Raw genomic sequence first — 23,987 nt, 5'->3', positions numbered from 1 at the left:
GGCCAAAAACACCTTGAGGGCCAAGGTTGAGGAAGCCTGATATAATTGCTCCGTACAGTCAAACTGAGAGAGTAACCTTTGAGTAAGCGGCAACCTTTGAGCCCTGTTGCTGTTGGGCAGAATTGTTATGAACGCGAAAAGCTTCTATGCCTTTCAACCTGAGCTGGCCTAGCAAAACATACCGTTTTTTCTTGCCTATCTGTTTTCTAGTGGAAGAGATTGTCCCCAATGTGATTGAGCCTTCGTTTGGTATCGGAAGAATCATGTACACGATATTTGAGCACACGTTCCGCATCCGGGAGGGAGATGAGCAACGGACGGTAGGATTTCCCTCCTGTGACTTTGGTTTGGTTTCAGAGTTGATGTATGTTGATGGCTTCCTATGGGAGGCTCTGCGGATTTTGTAGCCCCGGCATTGCAGGCCGGATTTGGGCATTGCAGACTTGGTTTAGAGCCCTGCTGAGCCCCCAGCGGCCTTGAGTCATAGCTCTTTCTCTCCGCTCCGTTTCTCCCGTCTGTAAAATGGGAGTAATAGTAACCTCATAGACAAGCAGCAATTGTGTCAGGCTACCTGACACAATTATGACTTCCTGCACACAACTCATTTCCAGGTATGCAATTCATGTGTGTGGAGTGTGCAAACAAGTGTGACAGCTACAAGCACAAGAGCAGCTGATGTTGGGGCACGTGAAACACTTGCACCCCCACTCCACACTCCACATGTCATGATAAGCATTTTCCTACTCCGAATATTTCTTTGTAGGAAATCTGAAATGTATGAAATACCGTATTTTTCCAGACCACAAGACGCACCTAGTTTTTGGAGGAGGAAAACAAGAAAAAAAATATTCTGAATCTCAGAAGCCAGAAGAGCAAGAGGGGTCGCTGCGCAGTGAAAGCAGTGATCGCGCTTGCTGTTCTGGCTTTTGGGATAGCGGCGCAGCCTGCATTCGCTCCATAAGACGCACACACATTTCCCCTTACTTTTTAGGAGGGAAAAAGTGAGTCTTATAGAGCAAAAAATATGGTAGCTCTCTAACTCCAGTGTGTGTGTGTTGTAAAAAAAGTTAGGCTTCCAGCCTTATTTTTGAATGGTCATATGTTAAATGGTCCTATGTTTCTATACACATATCCAATATTTGTATATATGCAAAGCCTTTTCCTGTTAGGCAAAGATCATAAGACGACCCGGATGGCCACCAGATTCTGTGTGCAGATCTGTAGGCGCAGACCATCCCCCGACTCAAACTAGTTCGTGAACAAAATCCCCAAACTTGGTTCCATGGGTGACTCTGGGTCATATCTATGCGGTAGCTTATCTTAAAGTTTTAAGTGTCTATATGCTTATTGCACTTATAAATTTTAAATTCATTGTTGTACATTGTTTTAACTGTTTGTTTTCTTTCTGGCAATGTACCCCCAAGTGTGTTTTATAAGCTGCTCTCCGACCGTAATAAATTATCTCTATATATGGAAAGAACAATTTGGTCACCTGGAGTAGATTGTATGAACACAAACCTAGGTTCTAGCTTTCTGTATTTAATTCCGCCCGATCCTCAGTAGCTTCCATTCTGCCTATTTTTCTGTGCCCTTTGCCCCTCTTAAGATTGAGGTTCAGCTTTTCCTTTCCCATTAATTTGGGTGCGTGAAGGAATCTCGACTTGGGGAAAAAAGAAAGAAAAGATAAGCATCTGCAGCCGAAGGTCCAAATTGCAAGATCAAAATGAATGTTCTTTTCACTACTTAATCAGAGCACAAAATCAGAGTCTTCTGGTCACATAATTCATAGCATATGTAGAGCAGAGTTGGTGGTGGTGGGGAACCTTCCAATTTTCCCCCTAATTCCCGTCAAATTCAGATGAAGACTCTTCCACTCTGGATCTGTCGGTTTCCCCTGCCTGATCACCTGTCTCGCTTTTCTCTCTCCCCAGTACTTCAGTTTCCCTGCTGTGGTGGCGCCGTTCAAGTGCTCTGTCCTTCCTCTGAGCCAAAACCAGGAATTCATTCCATTCGTGAAGGAACTATGTGAGTAGCTCCCGATGCTTCCGGGCTGCCCTGTGTTAACAAAGCTGCGACTGCATCGATGAATTGGGGGTGTTCAGTAGGAAAGGGGATTGACCAGGTTTTTTTACACTATTTGTTTCACTGATGCGACTTCATTGTGCTAGAGCAGAGGTGGGGAACCTCAGGGGCAGGATCTGAATGCAACCCTTTGGGACTCGTTTATCTCTCAGGACTCTTCATCCCAGACCTTGCCCCTCACTGGCCTTGCCTTGCCCTATCCTGGAGTGCTTTCAGCCAGCATGGTGTAGTGGTTAAGAGCAGTGGACTCGTAATCTGGTGAACCGGGTTCACTTCCCCGCTCCTCCACATGCAGTTGCTGGGTGACCTTGGGCTAGTCACACTTCTTTGAAGTCTCTCAGCCTCACTCACCTCACAGAGTGTTTGTTGTGGGGGAGGGAGGGAAAGGAGAATGTTAGCTGCTTTGAGACTCCTTAGGGTAGTGATAAAGCGGGGTATCAAATCCAAACTCCTCTTCTTCTTCACCTGACCAGCATGCATGCTTGAACTGTGATCATGCCTCTTGCTTGCTGGATGGAGAGATGTGTGGATGCAGAAACCACTGGCACAAGTGTGGAATGTAGCCTGCAGTTGCACCTATTGCTCTGCTTGCTTTTGCCTCTGGCTGTATCCATCTGCAGGGACTCGGGTGGCGCTGTGGGTTAAACCACAGAGCCTAGGACATGCTGATCAGAAGGTCGGTGGTTTGAATCCCTGCGACGGGGTGAGCTCCCGTTGCTCGGTCCCTGCTCCTGCCAACCTAGCAGTTCGAAAGCACATCAAAGTGCAAGTAGATAAATAGGTACCGCTCCGGCGGGAAGGTAAACGGCGTTTCTGTGCGCTGCTCTGGTTCGCCAGAAGCGGCTACGTCATGCTGGCCACATGACCTGGAAGCTGTACGCCGGCTCCCTCAGCCACTAAAGCGAGATGAGTGCTGCAACCCCAGAGTCGGCCACAACTGGACCTAATGGTCAGGGGTACCTTTACCCTTTACCCTACATCCATCTGCTGGCATGTGGCCCTCAGGAGGTTAACCCAGAGGGAATGTGGCCCTTGGGCTTGAAAGAGTTCCCCTCGCCTGTGGTTGAGCATTCCCCGACAGGAAAAAACCACAACTGGCCGTGGAAACTGGTTCATATTTAGGATATACGCTTCCCTTTTGGCTTCAGGTGCCCTTTGCTCAGTTATTAGAGGACGAGGCTCCTAATCTCGGGGGTTGTGGGTTCAAGTCCCACATTGGGCAAACGATTCCTGCATTGCAGGACCAGATGAGCCTTGGAGTCCCTTCCAGCTCTACAATTCTATGATTTTTCCTTTTGGCATTAGGGAAGGCATAATGTATCCAAAGGGCTTCGTGGTCTCATATATTGTACAGTGGTACCTTGGTTTGCAAACAGTCTGGTTTGCATATGTTTTGGATTACAAACATGTCAAACCCGGAAGTGCGTGTCCCGGTTTGCAAACTTTTTTTGGATTACAACCCATTTTTTTTGGATTACGGACAATTTTTGGGGGGAGGCCCCATTGGCGAACGTGCCTTGGGTTACAGCCTGCTTTGGTTTACAAACAGACCTCTGGAACGGATTATGGTTGTAAACTGAGGTACCACTGTATTCTAGTTCATGGCAACGTTGCTGAATTTAGTTTGCAGTTGCAGCTCTCTCTCTGGGTATATGTGGTTTAAATTAGACAATCCACCCAATTATCAAGGGCTGCGCAAATATCCAACCCTTTAAATAAAACAAACTTGGGCTTGCCTTTGATCAGCTGAGGTTTCCAGTCATCCTTCTGGCAATCTTTGGGGGACGCTCATTTCTTCTCTGCGCCCATTTAAATTCTCTATAAAGCCGGCCGACTCAATAAAACGATGCGCACCTTCGTTTCCTCTCGCAGCCGAAGCCCTCACAAGAAACGGGGTCTCCCACAAGGTGGACGACTCCTCCGGATCCATCGGCCGGCGCTACGCCAGGACGGATGAGATCGGCGTGGCTTTTGGGATCACGATTGACTTTGACACGGTTAACCGGTCGCCGCACACGGCCACCTTGCGAGACCGCGACTCCATGCGCCAGATACGAGCTGAGGTAGGCTGTGCCCTTTGCGTTGTGGGGGGGTGGGGTGGGCAGGTTGGAGGTTCGAGACAAGCAACCAGAAGAGAAAGATGTGGAAAGTCCTGCTTGCTTTGAACTGTGGCCCGATTGGTGCCAGGATCTGTGTGGGTGCAGGTAGAAGCAGAAGGACCTAAAAACACGTTCAATGGAGAGAATGAGACAAGTCCCCTCTTATAACCACTGATGGTGGGGAAGACAGTATAAGGCAGCTGTCCTATGTTCTCATCCTAAGTCTGGTCATTAGTCCATCTAGTCCAGTATTGCTTACACTGGCTGGCAGCAGCTCTCTAGGGTTTCTGGCTGCGTCCATTTCTGGACCAACCTGGAAATGCTGGGGTCCTTGCTCCTGCAAGCACAGTGTCTGGAGGTGGTTGGAGGATGGATGGCATCTAACAGATTGAGGTTGAATCCTGACAAGACAGAAGTATTGTCTTTGGGGGACAGGGGGCGGGCAGGTGTGGAGGACTCCCTGGTCCTGAATGGGGTAACACTGCCCCTGAAGGACCAGGTGCTCAGCCTGGGAGTCATTTTGGACTTGCAGCTGTCCATGGAGGCACAGGTCAATTCTGTGTCCAGGGCAGCTGTCTACCAGCTCCATCTGTTATGCTGGCTGAGACCCTATCTGCCCGTGGACTGTCTTGCCAGAGTGGTGCATACTCTAGAATCTCCTGCTTGGACTACTGCAGTGCGCTCTGCGTGGGGCTACCTTTGACAGTGACTCAGAAACTGCAACTAATCCAGAATGCGGCAGCTAGACTGGTGATTGGGAACGGCTGCCGAGACCACATAACACTGGTCTTGAAAGACCTACATTGGCTCCCAGTACGTTTTCGAGCACAATTCAAAGTGTTGGTGCTGACCTTTAAAACCCTAAATGACCTCGGCCCAGTATCCCTGAAGGAGCATCTCCACCCCATCATTCTACCCGGACACTGAGGTCCAGCTCTGAGGGCCTTCTGGCAGTTCCCTCTGTGAGAAGTGAGGTTGTAGGGGAAAAGGCAAAGGGCCTTCTCGGTGGTGGCGCCCACCCTGTGGAACGCCCTCCCATCAGATGTTAAGGAAATAAACTACCATCTGACTTTTAGAAGACACCTGAAAGCAGCCCTGTTTAGGGTAGTTTTTAATGTTTGATGTTTTATTGTGTTTATTATTCTGTAGAGAGCTGTCCATAGTGGCTGGGGAAACCCAGCCAGATGGGCAGGGTATTATTATTATTATTATTATTATTATTATTATTATTATTATTAATACCTCTGAACCATGACCCTTCTGTGTTCATGGGGGAGCAAACACCAGCTGCAACATGCCTATAACTTGAGCCTCGATAGATACCTTTATTTCAAGGGTAAGGATAGGATTTTCCTGGGCTCCTTATTATAATCCAGAAATATGCTGAGAAAAAGGAAGCAGTGCCCACGCAGTGAGACTGATGGGAGTTTTGCCTAGTGAAGTAGAGAATGCACACAAGAATCTTAACTTGTGATCTGGTGTGTGTTTATCCTGTCCAATGCGCCTTTGAAGGTGTAGATCTGTCGGTAGGCACGAGACTCTTAATCTCAGGGAGGTGGGTTAAAGCCCCACATTGGGCAAAAGATTCTTGCATTGCAGGGGGTTGGACTAGATGACCCTCGTGATCCCTTCCAACTTTACAGTTCTAAGAAGGAGCTCACCTGTTGCTGGGTGCAACTGGCTGCCTACATTCTGCAACAGTGCCGTCTCAAGAGGACTGAGCCCCGTGGTTCTTCTGAGAAAGTTGATTAGCTCTGTGTTGATCCTGGAGTCTGAAAGTGCACTTTCTTTTTCCTGCTTCCAGATCTCTGAGCTTCCCACCATAGTTCGCGACCTTGCAAACGGCAACATAACCTGGGCTGACGTGGAGGCCAAGTATCCACTCTTCGAGGGACAAGAGACTGGCAAAAAGGAGACAATAGAGGAATGAAACAAACTCCCCGGAAACTTAACAAGAAGTCGACTTTTTACTGTTCATGTTAATATGAAATTTATCATGTGTATTATTCAAAACAGGGACTGTCTGGTTATCTCCCCTTTCACTTCCAATTGCTGCCTAATTTTAACTCCCAGATCCAATAAACACAGTTAAAAGACTAAAAACACTGCCGCATTAAGCTTGCTTTCTCTGTCTCCTTTCTCCTTGGTGCTGTCACCATCAGATATTCAGTGGCCTGGTTTCCAGATAATATTAAACCATGGTTTATATTACTTTATAGTGGGTGGCGCTGTGGGTAAAACCTCAGCGCCTAGGACTTGCCGATCGCATGGTCGGCGGTTCGAATCCCCACGGCGGGGTGCGCTCCCGTTGTTCGGTCCCAGCGCCTGCCAACCTAGCAGTTCGAAAGCACCCCCGGGTGCAAGTAGATAAATCGGGACCGCTTACCAGCGGGAAGGTAAACGCGTTTCCGTGTGCTGCGCTGGCTCGCCAGATGCAGCTTGTCACGCTGGCCACGTGACCCGGAAGTGTCTACGGACAGCGCTGGCTCCCGGCCTCTTGAGTGAGATGAGCGCACAACCCTAGAGTCTGGCAAGACTGGCCCGTACGGGCAGGGGTACCTTTACCTATATTACTTTATGGTTCATTAAACCGTGGCTTACCATGATGAATGAGCCCTGGTTAGCAGCTCAGCTATGGTTTGTTTACTGCCAACAATCCATGGTCTGAAGCTGTGGTTTGTTACTGGCTCGCAAAACCTTGGTTTGTTGTAACAAAGGCTTGACGTGATGTGTGAACCCATGGTTTATTTGGTCACTCCACCCCAGAACTTGACCAAGCTACAAAGGCAGAAGGTAAGAGCAGATGGGGGAAAACCCAGGCTTTGGAGAAGCCATGCTTTGTTCATCTGTGGGAGAATTCCGTGGTTAACTCGTGACTTGTTAAACCAACCATAGCCATGGAAAAAACCAAGTGGCATAGTGCTATGTGTTAACCAGGCCAGCCTGGTTTTGGATGGTTTTCTCCGAACTATAAAGAATTGGGAGCAATAATGTGTGCTCCTTTGCTCATCCATCCCTTTACCCAGTCTTATGGAAACATCTATTTAATTATTTTACAGATAGGATACCCAAAATAGAGCTCATCTCATTACCTCATTGGTTGAACTGATGTGTAAATCTAGGGTTTGTTGTGTTTATGCTGTGTACTGGGGTCAGTGCATTCATCAGTTAAAGGTAAAGGGACCCCTGACCATTAGGTCCATTTGTGACCAACTCTGGGGTTGTGGCGCTCATCTCGCTTTATTGGCCGAGGGAGCCGGCATACAGCTTCCGGGTCATGTGGCCAGCATGACTAAGCCGCTTCTGGTGGACCAGAGCAGCACACGGAAACGCTGTTTACCTTCCCGCCAGAGCGGTCCCTATTTATCTACTTGCACTTTGAGGTGCTTTCGAACTGCTAGGTTGGCAGGAGCAGGGACCGAGCAACGGGAGCTCACCCCATCGCGGGGATTCGAACCGCCGACCTTCTGATCAAGTCCTAGGCTCTGGTTTAACCCACAGCGCCACCCGCTGTCCCAAACTCTTTAACACACTTTCTGAAGCCAGTACCATGGTTACTGTGTATTTTATTCATAGTTTCTGATTCCTCTGTCTCCTTTCCTTTCTAAACACATCACACCCTCCACACTGATTCTTTCTGCTCAGGAAGCCGAAATGACTGTTTCAGATGTGCAGATGTAGCAGATAATAGAGGGCTATATTCTTCAGTTTCCAGTGGTTCACTAAAACTGGAATGGATCTTAACACATATATGGACTTAAATTGAGTTTTGAGCATGTCAAACTAAAAAAAAACCAGTTTCAGTGCAAAGATCCTTCAAATTCAAACTCACACTAGAGCTTTGATAGGTCTTGAGTTTGCACCTTGAGATGTTGAGATGGGTTTCAAGCAGGTAAATGCCATAATTTGGGGGAGATTTTCCTTCCCTCTTGGGAGTGACGCCAGCTACAGATTAAAACATGGGTCTCAATCCACCTTCAAGGAGATTGACTAGATGGCACAAACCTCGAACCTCTCAATAGCTTAGTCCTCATTCTGGTGATTTCACACTCAGGTTTGTTCTTGTCCTAGTCCAGGGGTCAGCAAACTTTTTCAGCCATGGGCTGGTCTACCGTTCCTCAGACCATGTGGGGGGCCAGACTACTTAGAAAAAAATATATGAACAAATTCCTATGCCCCACAAATAACCCAGAGGTGCATTTTAAATAAAAGGACACATTCTACTCATGTAAAAACATGCTGATTCCTGGACCGTCCATGGGCTGGATTGAGAAGGCGATTGGGCTGGATCCGGCCCCTGGGCCTTAGGTTGCCTACCCATCCGAGTCCATTAATGGGGCAAAATACTACATTGTGTGCAGTTCTGAGTTGCAATTGGCTAACAGGCCGCTTTTGGGAAATGTCAGTTCTGGACGTAATCATGCAATTTAACTTGATTACTTACAGTACATTCTTCAGCAACAGTTTCTCATTTATCCCAGCAGTCAGCCCAATGGCTATGTTATTATCTATTTTATTCATTTCATAAAATTTATACACTGCTTGGTGTAAAAACAGGCAAACATTCAAGTGGCTCCTAAAAAACGATAAAATGATCGATAAGAAGAGTATCAATGAGAAAAATTAACAATCTAAGACTTTCAGAAAGTTTGAATAACAATGGACTAAAAGCAGATAAAAACTTTCATTGACTTTCTAAATATCTGGGTAGGCTGGTCTAAACAAAAATGTTTTAGGTGCCTGGTAGCAATAGGCAAGGTGTTCCCAAATGTAAGTGCTGACACAAACTCCGAAACAGGAATTTGCCAAAACTCAACCTCATCAACCTCTTAGTTCAACAAAATTGTGAAACTGAGCCTTTCACTTATGTGCCAACATCAACATCAATTATATGCCAACTTCCCCCCTTTCTGGGGGGAATTCAGTGCTCCTCTGCTCTCTGGTAACATTGCAATACAGTGGTACCTCGGGTTAAGTACTTAATTCGTTCCGGAGGTCCATACTTAACCTGAAACTGTTCTTAACCTGAAGCACCACTTTAGCTAATGGGGCCTCCTGCTGCTGCCGCGCTGCCGGAGCACAATTTCTGTTCTCATCCTGAAGCAAAGTTCTTAACCTGAAGCACTATTTCTGGGTTAGCAGAGAGTGTAACCTGAAGCATATGTAACCTGAAGCGTAAGTAACCCCAGGTACCACTGTACAATTTCCACTGATGAACTGTTTTTCTGAGAAGTGAATTTCAAGTATATGCACAAACACGAAAATCAAAGACAGCCGACCAGACAAACAACAGTTGCACAAAGTGAAGCAGTGCCCAGCATTCATGAAGGAAAATCTCTCTTTGTTTAGCATGCATAATTATTTTTTAAGAAGCAGCACACTCTGAAAAAAACAAGGCCAAGCTAATAAACACTATCAGTAATAACTAGTAATATAAACTACCTGATTTTAAAAGGTGACCCTGGATTATTTTTTAAAAAAACCCCTCAAAATGTTCAATTGACAAAGCAAGCAAATTAATTGTCTTCAAAGTTTCCATCCTAATTGACAAAGGATGCCTGAAGTTGAGAAGTGTAGTAAATCTATATTTCCAGCAGAGGGGGCCGCAGACCTAAATGTATAACACTAAGCAATAAAAGAACATTACAGGAGTCCTGAATTTTGAATTTGAGAACATATACCTTACGGCTACGGGAGCTGGGCATGTTTAGCCTCGAGAAGAGGAGGTTAAGGGGTGATATGATAGCCATCTTCAAATATATAAAAGGATGTCACATAGAGGAGGGAGAAAGGTTGTTTTCTGCTGCTCCAGAGAAGCAGACACGGAGCAATGGATCCAAACGACAAGAAAGAAGATTCCACCTAAACATTAGGACGAACTTCCTGACAGTAAGAGCTGTTCGACAGTGGAATTTGCTGCCAAGGAGTGTGGTGGAGTCTCCTTCTCTGGAGGTCTTTAAGCAGAGGCTTGACAACCATATGTCAGGAGTGCTCTGATGGTGTTTCCTGCTTGGCAGGGGGTTGGACTCGATGGCCCTTGTGGTCTCTTCCAACTCTATGATTCTATGATTCTAAGGCTGGACTTCCTATGGGGATTAAATCCTTAGCTCTTGGGTCCTTTCCCTGCACTGCATAAGCCGGTCAGGGCTCAATATTAAACATGTGCCAGTAACAAATATGTAAGTCTCTGAGCAGAGATGGCACATGCTGACAAGGTCTCACTCCTGTCAGGAAGCATGCTGTGCCATTTTGCACTAACTGCAGTTTCCGGGAAGCCCCACGTAAAGAGTGTATTGCATTAACCCTGTCTTGAAACCACCAATGCCCGAACTACTGTAGTCAAGCTATCTCCGCCGAGCAATCAAAAGATAGACTGGGAGATGCTCTGGAAAACAGATCGGAAATTTACGGCGTGGTCTTTACTGAAAGAAAACTATATGAAAATGATGTGCCCCAGTTAAATGAGCAAAAATGTGTAGAACATGTACAAATATATACTGGAAATGCAAAGAAAAATAAGGTACCTTTTATCATATGTGGTGGACCTGTAAAGGAATTAAAAAATTCTGGGAAATGATATGCAATGCAATGAAAAAAATGTTCAAAATAACTTTTGCTAAAAAAAAACCCAGAAGCTTTTTTTATTAGGAATTATAGGCATCGAGATCACAAAGGACCAGAAAAAACTGTTTATGTTCGGGACAACAGCTGCACAGACGCTACTAGCCCAGAGAGGGAACCATGACTAGAGAAGAATGTCAAACCAAGTTGATGGGCTATGCTGAAATTAACTGGGAAACTTAGGACCCAAGAAGACAAGAACTTTAAAAAAGAATGGGGAAAGTTTATAATTTATATACAAGATCATTGCAAGCAGGTTAAAACATTAGCAGGATTTTTAACGCACTTGTAACGGAATGTACGGATATTTTAGAAAGATTAAAAATTTGGAGAAGTATTGATATGCAGTGGAAAACAGTATCAATAGGACCCATGGAAGCGATGGAGGGAAGTTAGTAGATTCAGAGTAATCTTGATATTTGGATTCAGAATTGATTTTGTTATATAGATTTCAGTTTCTTGGGATCCATGATCACTGTTTTCTTGGCAGGGATACTGGAGTGGCTTGCCGGTTCCTGCTCCAGGTGGATCACGTTGAGTCAAAACTCTCCACTATGACCTGTCTGTCTTGGGTGGCCCTACATGGCATAGCTCATAGCTTCTCTGAGTTATTCAAGCCCCTTCGCCACGACAAGGCAGTGATCCAGGAAGGGGAATGAAAGAACCTCTTAATGAAGGTGAAAGAGGAGAGTACAAAATATGGTCTGAAACTCAACATCAAAAAAATGAAGATCATGGCCACTGGTCCCACCACCTCCTGGCAAATAAAAGGGGAAGAAATGGAGGCAGTGAAAGATTTTACTTTCTTGGGCTCCATGATCACTGCAGACGGTGACAGCAGTCATGAAATTAAAAGACACCTGCTTCTTGTGAGAAAAGCGTTGACAAACCTAGACAGCATCTTAAAAAGCAGAGACATCACCTTGCCAACAAAGGTCCGTATGGTTAAAGCTCTGGTTTTCCCAGTAGTGATGTATGGAAGTGAGAGCTAGACCATAAAGAAGGCTGATCACCGAAGAATGGATGCTTTTGAATTATGGTGCTGGAGGAGACTCTTGAGAGTCCCATGGACTGCAAGAAGATCAAACCTTTCCATTCTGAAGGAAATCAGCCCTGAGTGCTCACTGGAAGGACAGATCGTGAAGCTGAGACTCCAATACTTTGGCCACCTCATGAGAAGAGAAGACTCCCTGGAAAAGACCCTGATGTTGGGAAAGATGGAGGGCACAAGGAGAAGGGGACGACAGAGGACGAGATGGTTGGACAGTGTTCTTGAAGCTACAAACATGAGTCTGACCAAACTGCGGGAGGCAGTGGAAGACAGGAGTTCCTGGCGTGCTCTGGTCCAGGGGGTCACGAAGAGTCGGACACGACTAAACGACTAAACAACATTCTTGTAAATCAAAAATTTATTTCAAAAGAAGGAAAGCCCCTTTAGAAAGGCAGGGGACCCCCATGAGTGGCATCTGATGCTCTCGCGGGCCATTTCAGAAGGAAATGAGCACCGACAATGTCCTGATGTGCTTGGCAGCGCATAAGAAGCATGCATTCCCGGGAAAGTGATAAGAGGCGAAGGCGGTGTATTTCTTGGTCTGGAGAGCATCGTTTGAGCCAGGGGATGAAATGCTACCGATCTCAAAGGGGAACATCGCAAAACAGGCAGCTGTACCTTGGAAATCCAGGTTTGCTCAACCGTAATCCCTTTTCAATTCCTTTATTTGCTCAGCTTGCTCCTGTCCCCGCTCAGGGGAGGGATGAACTCTTCCATATGCATAAGAGGCTCAAGACGGTGCAGTGCGCTCCTGCCAATGCGCTCCTTCTTTATTCATGCGCTGGGCGACTGTGTAGCATGTCTGCTGTCTGCTTTAATCCGCAGCTGGCTTCCCCTTGGAGTGCGTGAGACTGCGCTCGTTCAGTCCTCGCCTCCTTCTTTTCAGAGAAAGCCACGGAAGGATTAAATGTATCAACGGCCAAAAAGGACAGGCGCTCCTCCGAAAACAGGAGTGTGCTGCTCAGAAGGAGATGGCGATGGCTGAGTCAGGCAGCAGCCCATCTGTGTTAGGAAGCCTCAGGTGGCCTGTAGCAGCTCTTGGTCTGGCTGTTGCTGTTTCACCTAGCAATCTTCAGTCACCAGCACCGGCATCCACTCATGTTTCCTTCACCACAACGTGGCATTTTATGGAAGCAAAGAGGAATAAAAGAGGCCCAGAGGCAAAAGCTTGGGGGAAGGGCATGTTACTTGCGTGACGTGTTGTACCGTTGTTGCGCGCATGACATCAAGATGTTGGGAGGAGCTGAATGCGGTGACCATGTGCAGGGCCAGATTTATGTTTGATGAGGCCCCAAGCTACTGAAGGTAATGAGGCCCTTTATATGTCCAGCTGTCCTTCGTCAACAACAAATTGTTGCTGTTTTTTGTGTCGAATATATGCTATATGGTCATTTATGGACCTCATAGGTATCTAAAGCCATTTGCACATAACAAAATATGTATTTTATCAAAGTAATTGTTGAACTGAAATACAATTAAGAAGAAGTATATTAATACAGTGGTACCTCTGGATAAGAACTTAATTCGTTCCGGAGGTCCGTTCTTAACCTGAAACTGTTCTTAACCTGAGGTACCACTTTAGCTAATGGGGCCTCCTGCTGCCGCCACGCGATTTCTGTTCTCATCCTGTAGCAAAATTTTTAACCCAAGGTACTATTTCTGGGTTAGCGGAGTCTGGAACCTGAAGTGTCTGTAACCCGAGGTACCACTGTAGTGAGGTCATCATTAAGCTCTAACCTAGAATGTAGGCACCCTATATAGAGAAATGAGCAGATCAGTGATATTTTAGGGAGCAGGCTAGCAGGTGGGGCCCATGACTTACCTCATAGGAGCCTACACAACACAAAACACTCTTGCTGTATGTAGGTTTTATTTTATTTCTTTTTTATCTTATATTTTGGAAATGTACATGCAGTTTTCCCCCCTTTACATTTTTGTGGGGCTCCCAAGAGAGTGGGACTGTAAGCTATAGCTTGTTTACCTTATACGTAAAACTGGCACTAGCCACGTGTCACTGGCCGGAGGCTCCTCCTCTTCCTGGTGCTGCTACCGGCAGATGATTTCTTCCACCCTTCTTCCCCTCGGGGGAAGGAGGAGGAGGAGAAAAAGCCAACCCCTGGAGCCGCCCAGCCTCCTCCACCCCCTCAACATTGGAAGGGCATGGCCCCCTCTCAAAAGATATCAAGGGGGCCCAAAACACCTCAGCTCCCAGAAGCTGGTACCCCGGGGGAGCCATAATTTGCTTGCTCTGCTTGGCTGCAAGAGACCAGGTACTTCCTGAGGGAGTGGAACGCATCAGGCATTGTTAAGAGAGACAGAAGATTGATCTATAGATAGCAGGCAGCAGCAGCTACAGGCACTTGGAGGCTTCTGATTGTGTCCACCAACTTCTGTGTGGCCAGCTCTAAAATGTGGCGCCTATCATAGAAATTTGGTTCACAGGCACCTTGTCTTTTATTTTTAAGAGGTCAACCTGGGGACGCGGGTGGCGCTGTGGGTTAAACCACAGAGCCTAGGACTTGCCAATCAGAAGGTCAGCGGTTCGAATCCCCGCCACGGGGTGAGCTCCCATTGCTCGGTCCCTGCTCCTGCCAACCTAGCAGTTCGAAAGCACGTCAAACTGCAAGTAGATAAATAGGTACCGCTCCGGCGGGAAGGTAAACAGCATTTCCGTGCACTGCTCTGGTTCCGTGCGCTGCTGGCCACATGACCCGGAAGCTGTACGCCAGCTCCCTCGGCCAGTAAAGCGAAATGAGCGCCGCAACCCCAGAGTTGGTCACAACTGGACCTTATGGTCAGGGCTCCCTTTACCCTTTATGTTTAAGAGGTCAACCCAAGTTGCTTTCTGTCCCCACCGCCTTATGGATGTGCAATCTCTCCCATTCTGCTGGCCACTAGACGTCGTGAACTATAACTCCCAACAGAGTCGATTACAATTATCTACATGCTACTCAAATGCAGACTGCTAATATGGATTTATTCCACTTCATCTGCACAACGACCTTTCAGATGTTGCTGGGACTCCCAGCTGCCATCAGCCTCAAAGTTCAGGGTCAATAATGAGGAAATATGGGAGCTGTAGTTGTCCAACCTCTCCATCCTTGATTTCATCAAACACCCTAGTTAATATGTGAAAGTTTGTAGTCCTACTCAAACCGTAAAGTGACTGTGGCTCTAGGAAACTTGCGGGGAAAGCCAGCAAGATGTATTTGCTGTAGTAAAATATGACTAAATTCCAAATTGACAAGCGCCAAGGAAATAAGAGTTTTCTCCCTTCCTAGATGATGGATTATGATGTTCCCAACGTTAATCTAATGTTAATCTTGTCCAACGTTTGTGCTCAGAGGACAAAATGTTTCCGAACAGTTTTGTTCTCTGCGTTATCTATAGAACATGATTGAAGTTACATAAAGGCAACCTTTATTTTCAAACATGAGACTGTTTCCGTAAGCAAAGGAGCCAGAATGGGACAGAGCACGTCGCTCATCGAATATTCTCGGTTGGGAGGGATTACACAACTGATCTGCTGGCATTAGCGATCCTGGGTTTTCACCCTCCATATTTATTTGCTTGATATCTGACTGCTTGCACCGCTCACCACAACCTGTTGCGCAGCCGATTTATTTTGCAAATCAGATGGGGAATTAGCAAACGAGATTCTCTCGACCTCCTTTGATTGAACAAGTCATCCATTTACTGTATCTTGGATGCTAATTAGTTCTCCCTGGGCCTTTTGTTAAACTATGCACAATCTTTACTATTCACAAACTGAATGCGCCCTTGAGGGATGAGTCAAACTTTTGCATAAGAACATATTGGAAAGTGAAAAATGAAGTGCTTTTTTTTTTTTGGAGGGGGGAAGGAATTATATTCACATTTTTTGCAACCAGGGTGAGATTTGTGCTGGGACTTATTTTGAGTTGGATTTCTTCTTCTTCTTCTTAAGTAACGGAAACGCCGTTTACCTTCCCGCTGGAGTGGTACCTATTTATGTACTTGCACTGGCGTGCTTTCGAACTGCTAGGTTGGCAGGAGCTGAGACAGAGCAACGGAAGCTCACTCCGTTGCGGGGATTCGAACCGCTGACCTTCTGATCGGCAAGCCCAAGAGGCTCAGTGGTTTAGACTGAGCTAGATGCATCAGTGGCCTCAGATGATGTGAGGATTTTTAACGGCAGTTTTCGTTATAGCTTCCATAAACGTAAAATGAAATTTAAAGGTAAAGGTAAAGGGACCCCTGACCATTAGGTCCAGTCGCGGATGACTCTGGGGTTGCGGTGCTCATCTCACTTTATTGGCCAAGGGAGCCGGTGTACAGCTTCCGGGTCACGTGGCCAGCATGACTAAGCCGCTTCTGGTGAACCAGAGCAGCACACGGAAACGCCGTTTACCTTCCCGCTGGAGCGGTACCTATTTATCTACCTGCACTTTGATGTGCTTTCAAACTGCTAGGTTGGCAGGAGCTGGGACTGAGCAATGGGAGCTCACCCCGTCGTGGGGATTAGAACCACCGACCTTCTGATCAGCAAGTCCTAGGCTCTGTGGTTTAACCCACAGCGCCACCTGCATCCCTTAAATGAAATTTACTGCCACACTATAAATGTAAGACACTTTCCAGATTTTTCAACTGGCGCTGGTTCCCAACAAAGAAACCTTGGGAACTATAGTTTTATGAAGGGACTAGGAATCCACGGCAGCCTTGCACAAGGGGTGCTTTGGAGACGTTCTTCATCTATATAAACATTTCTTGGAGGCGTTGTCTGTTGCTCAAAGAGCTCAAAGAGCAGCCCTGTGGCCTTAAAGACATACACATGTATTAGGGAGCAAGCTATTGTGGACTAGAGTCCCTTCCAGAGTCTATAATAGCAAATCTGTTAAGTCTTGAAGGCGCAACAAGGTTTTTTGCTGTTCAAATACAGTGATAACTTGGTTTTCAAATGCCTTGGTACTCAAACAATTTGGAACCCAAATGCTGCAAACCTGGAAGTGTTCTGGTTTGCAAACTTTTTTCAAAAGCTGAACATGCCCTGTTCTGAGTGTTACACTTCTGATTTGAGTGCCATGCTTCCATTTTGAGTGTTACACATCCAATTTGACTGTTGCGCTTCCGTTTTGAGTGGCACACTTTTGTTTTGAGTGCCACACTTCCATTTTAAGTGTTACGCTGAGATCTGTCTGTTTTTGCTATTTATTTTGCGTTTTTGTTTTTGCGGCTCTTTCGTTTTCGTTTTTGTGACCATGTGGAACCCAGTTCAGCTACTGATTGATTGACTGTGTGACTGCAATACATTGTTTATTGCGTTCATTCTATGGATCCATGGTCTCATTAGATAGTAAAATTCATGTGAAATTTCTGTTTTAGGGGGTGTTCTTAAAAGTCTGGAACGTATTAATCCATTTTGCATTATTTTCTATGGGAAAGCATGCTTTGGTTTGGGAACGCTTTTGTTTTGGAGTGGACTTCCGGAACAGATTAAGTTTGAAAACCAAGGTACCACTGTATATCACATTGGTGAGCCTTTAGCTGGCTAAACAGAAGCATAAGGGTTCTCAATATAGAGTCAGAGATGGTTCTCCCATGGTGGAAGCATGCATGACACTGAAAGCCTTTTCCCTGTTTCAGACTGGGCCTCCTTTGCACTTTACAGTGGTACCTCAGTTTTCGAACTTAATCCAATCCGGAAGACAATTCAAAAACCGAAAACTCAATAGCCTCAGGATCTTGCACTCAGCAGACGTTGCATGTTCGACTTCTGAGGCATGTTCAAAAACCAAAGCATTTACTTCTGGGTTTACAGCGTTCGAAAACCGAAATGTTCGTCAATGGAGACGTTCAAAAACTGAGGTACCGCTGTACATTTAAAGCACCACGGTACCACAGTTATGGTGTTCCCCTGGGAGGGGTAGCTTGTTAAGGGTCCTGAGAGATGTTTAGGAGACCCCTGTTTCCCTCACAAAGACGCCGCCGACAAGAATAATAATTTTATTATTTATATGCCGCCCATCTGACTGGGTTGCCCCAGTCCCCTTAGGCGGCTCCCAACAAAATATTAAAAAACACAATAAAACACCAGACATTAAAAACTTCCCTATACAGGGCTGCCTTCAGATGTCTTCTAAAAGTCACTGAGTTATTTATCTGTTTGACATCTGGTCCTTTAGGGGCACAATTACCCGATTCAGGACCAGGGAGTCCCACCCCCCTGCCTACTCCCCCAGAAAAGGTAATTTTGTAATTTTGTATTGTTGGGATTCAACCTCACTCCATTAAGCTACAATTCCGAGTTTGCTGGGAAGTGCAATTAACGGTTAAACCACTATGGGAATTGTTGCGATGAGAGCGGAATGGTTATTTTTTATTATATTTTTATTTTTAGACTCCTGGCTTTCTTCTTTACCTCTGAGTGTCTGGCACAGATCCTGGCTCACCCGGACAGCTACCTGCAGCTCACCTTGGCACTGAATATTGCTGTCAATGGTCAAGGACCATTTTGCATTGAGGCAAACGAAATCCTCTTTGTCCCTTTAGCAGGACAACGCACGCAATCAGCTCCCCAAGCGGTTAGCACCATAGATACCACTTGCTAAATGGGCAGCAATGTTTGTGTATGCAGTGGTTCATCTATTTTTTTAAAAAAATGTAAATGCTACATCTGTGCCATCCAAAGTGCGTGCCAAGAAAAATCAAATTCTGGCCAATCCTGTATAAATTATGCAAACAGGGCACATTTGTATAACCATCAACATTTGCATAATCTATTCCATTCTTGCTAGCCATAGGGGGGAAGAGTTAAGGAGTTATGCAAGAGGGTGAAGACACAGGTCCCCTAGCTCAGTGTTTCCCAAACGGTTTTGGGCAACGGCACACCTGTTTACCGGGAAAAAATCTCGCGGCACACCACCATTAAAGCCCCGCCCCGTGACGTCAGCGCGCAGCGTCACGCCGGGAGGGACGCACAAAAGTGAAAGTTTTTTCCCTTCCCCTTGCCGGGGTGGGAGGAGGCAGCAGAGCGAGGGATTGAGGGACGGCGGCAGCTGAGGCGGCGGCGGCTGTTGTGGTGGTGGCGGCGATAGCGGGCGGAGGAGGAGCCGTCGCCGGGAGTTGCTGCTGCTGCTGTTGCTGCTGCTGCCCGGACATGCCGGCCTCCTCCTCCTCCGCTGTCTCGCGCTCCTCCCTTTTGCGCGCGCTGCCCCGCCGCTCGGCACCAGCACCGCGGAGCCGCCCCCGGCTCGACGCGGATCCTCGCCGCCGCCGCCTCTCGCCGCCCGACTCGCCCGCCTCCCTCCCACGGCACACCAGCCGGTGTCTCACGGCACACTAGTGTGCCGCGGAACACCGGTTGGGAAACACTGCCCTAGCTGATGAAAGTCTAATACAGTTGTTGTTTGTTGTTTAGTTGTTTAGTCATGTCCGACTCTTCGTAGATTGGAAAACAGGAGAATGAGAGGAGATAGGATGTTGTTGTTGTTTAGTCATTTAGTCGTGTCCGACTCTTCGTGACCCCATGGACCAGAGCACACCAGGCACTCCTGTCTTCCACTGCCTCCCGCAGTTTGGTCAAACTGCGTAGCTTTTGACCAAAGCTGGTAGCTTCGAGAACACTGTCCAACCACCTCGTCCTCTGTTGTCCCCTTCTCCTTGTGCCCTCTATCTTTCCCAACATCAGGGTCTTTTCCAGGGAGTCTTCTCTTCTCATGAGGTGGCCAAAGTCTTGGAGCCTCAGCTTCACGACCTGTCCTTCCAGTGAGCACTCAGGGCTGATTTCCTTAACAATGGAGAGGTTTGATCTTCTTGCAGTCCATGGGACTCTCAAGAGTCTCCTCCAGCACCATCATTCAAAAGCATCCATTCTTTGGCGATCAGCCTTCTTTATGGTCCAGCTCTCACTTCCATACATCACGACTGGGAAAACCATAGCTTTAACTATACGGACCTTTGTTGGCAAGGTGATGTCTCTGCTTTTTAAGATGCTAATACAGTAGGACCAGCCAACTGTTTTTGACTCCAACCCCCATCCTCCCTCGCCACTGGCCAAGCTGGCTGAGGCTCATGGGAACTGGAGTCCATCATCTGGAAACCACTGTTTTGGCTACCCCTGTGGTATTGTAATAACCCCCGCTTTGGCGAATTCATGTTTTGAAGGATCTCTTCGCAGTTAGAAAAAGGCAGGAAGTTATAGCTGGAATCTGTGCCCAAGGCAAATTTCTGCATCCTTGCAGCAAACACTCAAAGCTGGGAGAATTTGCCCAACTGCAGCCTTTGGCAACCTGGTTGCGTCTGATGGGAGGGCACCAGGTTGAGGAAGGCTATAAGAATAGCACAGATAAGAGATAAGGAAGCTGCTGTTTCTACTCTCACCTCAGGGCACCTGAACTCATCTCATGGTCACAGGGGTCAGCAAATTTTTCCAGCAGGGGGTCTGTCCACTGTCCCTCAGACCTTGTGGGGGACTATATTTTGAAAAAAATAATAATGAATTCCTATGCCCCACAAATAACCCAGAGATGCATTTTAGATAAAGGGACACATTCTACTAATGTAAAAACACGCTGATTCCTGGACCATCCATGGGCCGGATTTAGAAGGCAATTGGGCCGGATCCGGCCCCCAGGCTTTAGTTTGCCTACCCATGCTTCCTCACACTCTCATGGGGACACAGGAAGGTGCCTTTCACCAGGTCAGATCATTGGTCCACCCAGTTCAGTACAGTGGTACCTCAGGTTAAGTATTTAATTCGTTCCGGAGGTCCGTACTTAACCTGAAACTGTTCTTAACCTGAAGCACCACTTTAGCTAATGGGGCCTCCTGCTGCTGCCGCGCTGCCGGAGCACGATTTCTGTTCTCATCCTGAAGCAAAGTTCTTAACCTGAAGCACTATTTCTGGGTTAGTGGAGTCTGTAACCTGAAGCATATGTAACCTGAAGTGTATGTAACCTGAGGTACCACTGTATTCCCAACACTGACTGGCAGCATTCTTCAGAATTTCAGGCAGGGCTCTTTCCCAGAGCTACCTAGAAATGTCAGGGATTGAAAGTGGGACTTTCTGCAAAAATAGGGGGAGATGCTCCACTGCTGAGGGATAGCTTCCCTCCGCTGTCAAAACGGAGATGCTAGGGATTAGCCAGACTAGGACCTGGGAGACCAGGGTTCGAATTCTCACTTGGCCATGAAGCTCACTGGGTAAGCCTGGGCCAGTCGCTGCCTCTCTCAGCCTAAACTACCTCGCAGGGCTGTTGTTGGGGATTAAATGCGGAGCAGAACCATGAACGACGCCTTGGGCTCCACGGAGGAAAAGTTGGGATGTTAATGCAACACTGTAGGTAATATATATAAATCCGGAACTTTCCACCCACAAAGCATGTTCTTTTTCTTTTTGTAGCAGTTTTTATTAATTTTTATTTTAAAAACATGCTTGCATTGAGATCTGTGTTCTTTACCCCCCCCCCCAGGCTACAGGAAGAATATCACTAGTTATAACATATTATGTTTGTCCTAATATGTTATCCCATGGTCAATCGTTTAAAATACTTTAAATGCATGATACAGATACCCGCCCTCCCATCAGATGTCAAGGAAATAAACAACTTTCTGACTTTTAGAAGACACCTGAAGGCAGCCCTGTTTAGGGGAGTTTTTAATGTTTGAGGCTATTGATTTTTTTATTATTGTTATTGGTGTTCTGCTGGGAGCTGCCCAGAGTGGCCGGGGAAACTCAGCCAGATGGGCGAGGTATAAATAATAAAAACAAAAACTATTATTGTTATTATTACTCTGACGGTGATAAGAGAATAATTGGGTGCACTCTTCCCACCTTGAATCAAATCTATGCTTCCAGGTGCCATAAGAAAGCTGCAGAGATAGTGCAGGATAGTGCGCACCCCGGAAATGATCTCTTTCAGCTTCTGCCTTCTGGAAGAAGGTACAGGGTTATAAACACAGTGTGAGGTAGTCTCTATGGGAGTATATCATATTTAATTATGGGGTATCAGAGTTTTTAGGGGGTTAACCAGGTGGGATAGCTGGGATAGAAGGCTTGTTGGTTTTTGAATGTCTGATGTAGATTTTCAGTTTCGTTGTTCTGTATGGGACAATGACAATGAAGATTATCATATCGTAAGAAACATTCAAAAGGACGTATCATTAAATGTTGCTGATTTCGTGAATTGATATTAAACGTCTTCTAATTTCATTAAAATGATGAAGGGTGTAATAATTATTAAAAAAGAGCTCTACAGAGTTAGGCCAAAGCCCCACCCCACTGGTCTAGCCCAGCGTACTGTTCCCATAATGGCCACCTCCAATGGGAAGTCCTGGGATAGCTCAGTGGGTTGAGAATGAGGCTCTTAATCTCAGGGTCGTGGGTTCGAATTCCACGTTGGCCAAAAGTGTCAGGGGGTCAGACTAGATGACCCTGGTCTCCCTTCCAACCGTACATTCTATGAAAGCGGGACTCTCTTCATTGGGGATACCCAGCCACCGATACACGGAGGTGCAATCGCTAGCAGATGCTGGGATCATGTGGTTGCCAGGAGCCCCTTTGATAAAAACTGGGGAGTTGTGGACTCTCTTTCCAAAGCGCAACGGAGCGATGGCCGAGGAAGAAGCAATTGCGCCCCAATCCGGATGCGCGTAGAGCAATGGGTGCAATTCTGTGATGCTCTGCACCGTTGGGGTCGTGCTGCAGGATGAATGTGCGACCCGACGGGTCTAGTTCTTTTTTGCTTTTTCGCCTTACCTTTCCGGCCCTGGTGACCAGCTGGAAAGAAAGAGATCTTGCTTTAGGCTTTTTTTTTTGGGGGGGGGGGGTTGTGACGATGGTCAACTTGCTCTCTGCAAAGGTCCAAAGGAATTCTGCGGCCAAATCAAGGAAAGCTACCGGAGGAAGGAATCTCTCGTCTGCTTAATTTAAGGGATGCGGGTGGGAATCAGTGTTTAGAAGAGCAACGCCTGGGGATGGTTTCCCCCCATCCCTATCCTCCAGCTTGGAAATCCAGGCATGCAAACGCAGGCAGATAAGAGAGGAAGAGCCTCTACCCCTGAAAACAGTTTTTCTTTCTTTCTTAATTTGATAGAGTTGCATGCATTTAGCATTGGAATGGTCTCTGCTCGCAAGGCTTTCTGGGAGTTGTAGTTCACCGGCGCAATGATGCCCTCTCCCCCAAAGTGTCAAAATAAAAAATTCCTTCCAGTAGCACCTTAAAGACCAACTAAGTTAGTTCTTGGTATGAGCTTTCGTGTGCATGCACACTTCTTCAGATACCAGGTATCTGAAGAAGTGTGCATGCACACGAAAGCTCATACCAAGAACTAACTTAGTTGGTCTTTAAGGTGCTACTGGAAGGAATTTTTTATTTTGACTATGGCAGACCAACACGGCTACCTATCTACTACTCCCCCAAAGTGTGTGTGTGTGTGTGTGTGTGTGTGCGCCCGCGCGCCCGTTTCAGAGTTTTGTTTTATTAGGCAACGACAAAAGTGGCGTCTCTCCACGCTGATCAAAAATAAAAAGATTAAGAGTCAAAATCCTTAATCCAATAAGAGTCTGCTAACCTTAAATTGCACATTTGTAAGGGTTGTTTGTAATTTTTAAAAAATGAATTTAATGCCCCCTTTAATCAAATAAGCAACTAACCATGTCTTTTGCGGGTTTTATTGGATTTTGAAAATAAACTTAATGCATTTAGAAACAAAACAAAACAAAACAAAACATGCAAGTCAGTTATTGTTGTCTTTTTAATTTGTTTCTGTTAGGGATTAACGATCCATGTTACAGAAATGTCTCTTTGATCTTGTGTTACCTAATTTTTGATTTAAAAATGGTTCGCAGAGGTGATAGGAAGAGTTTGCGAGAGGGGGAAATTGTATCAATAAGTTTGATATTGAAAGTGTGTAATAAAGGTAAAGGTAAAGGGACCCCTGACCATTAAGTCCAGTCGCGGCCGACTCTGGGGTTGCGGCACTCATCTCGCTTTATTGGCCGAGGAAGCCGGCGTACAGCTTCCAGGTCATGTGGCCAGCATGACTAAGCCGCTTCTGGTGAACCAGAGCAGCACGCGGAAACGTCGTTTACCTTCCCACCGGAGCGGTACCTATTTATCTACTTGTACTTGATGTGCTTTCAAACTGCTAGGTGG

General features: G+C 46.4%; 1 protein-coding gene across 2 annotated transcripts in view; it reads left to right on the top strand.

Moving 5' to 3' along the window:
- Positions 1–6,284, top strand: part of GARS1 (glycyl-tRNA synthetase 1) — a 30,004-nt gene extending 23,720 nt beyond the window's left edge. For both annotated transcript variants that reach the window (XM_083466859.1, XM_083466858.1), the window contains exons 14-17: positions 211–320; positions 1,932–2,025; positions 3,955–4,145; positions 5,986–6,284. In XM_083466859.1, coding sequence (XP_083322985.1) covers positions 211–320; positions 1,932–2,025; positions 3,955–4,145; positions 5,986–6,111 — 521 coding nt within the window. In that variant the 3' untranslated portion in view covers positions 6,112–6,284. The remainder of the gene's footprint in view (positions 1–210; positions 321–1,931; positions 2,026–3,954; positions 4,146–5,985) is intronic.
- The last annotated feature ends 17,703 nt before the right edge of the window (positions 6,285–23,987 follow it).

Source organism: Podarcis liolepis (genome assembly GCF_965112155.1).
Source record: "Podarcis liolepis genome assembly, chromosome: 12".
Taxonomy (NCBI): domain Eukaryota; kingdom Metazoa; phylum Chordata; class Lepidosauria; order Squamata; family Lacertidae; genus Podarcis; species Podarcis liolepis.
The sequence above is the reverse complement of the archived record's forward strand: the minus strand, read 5'-3'. Positions and strand labels throughout refer to the sequence as shown.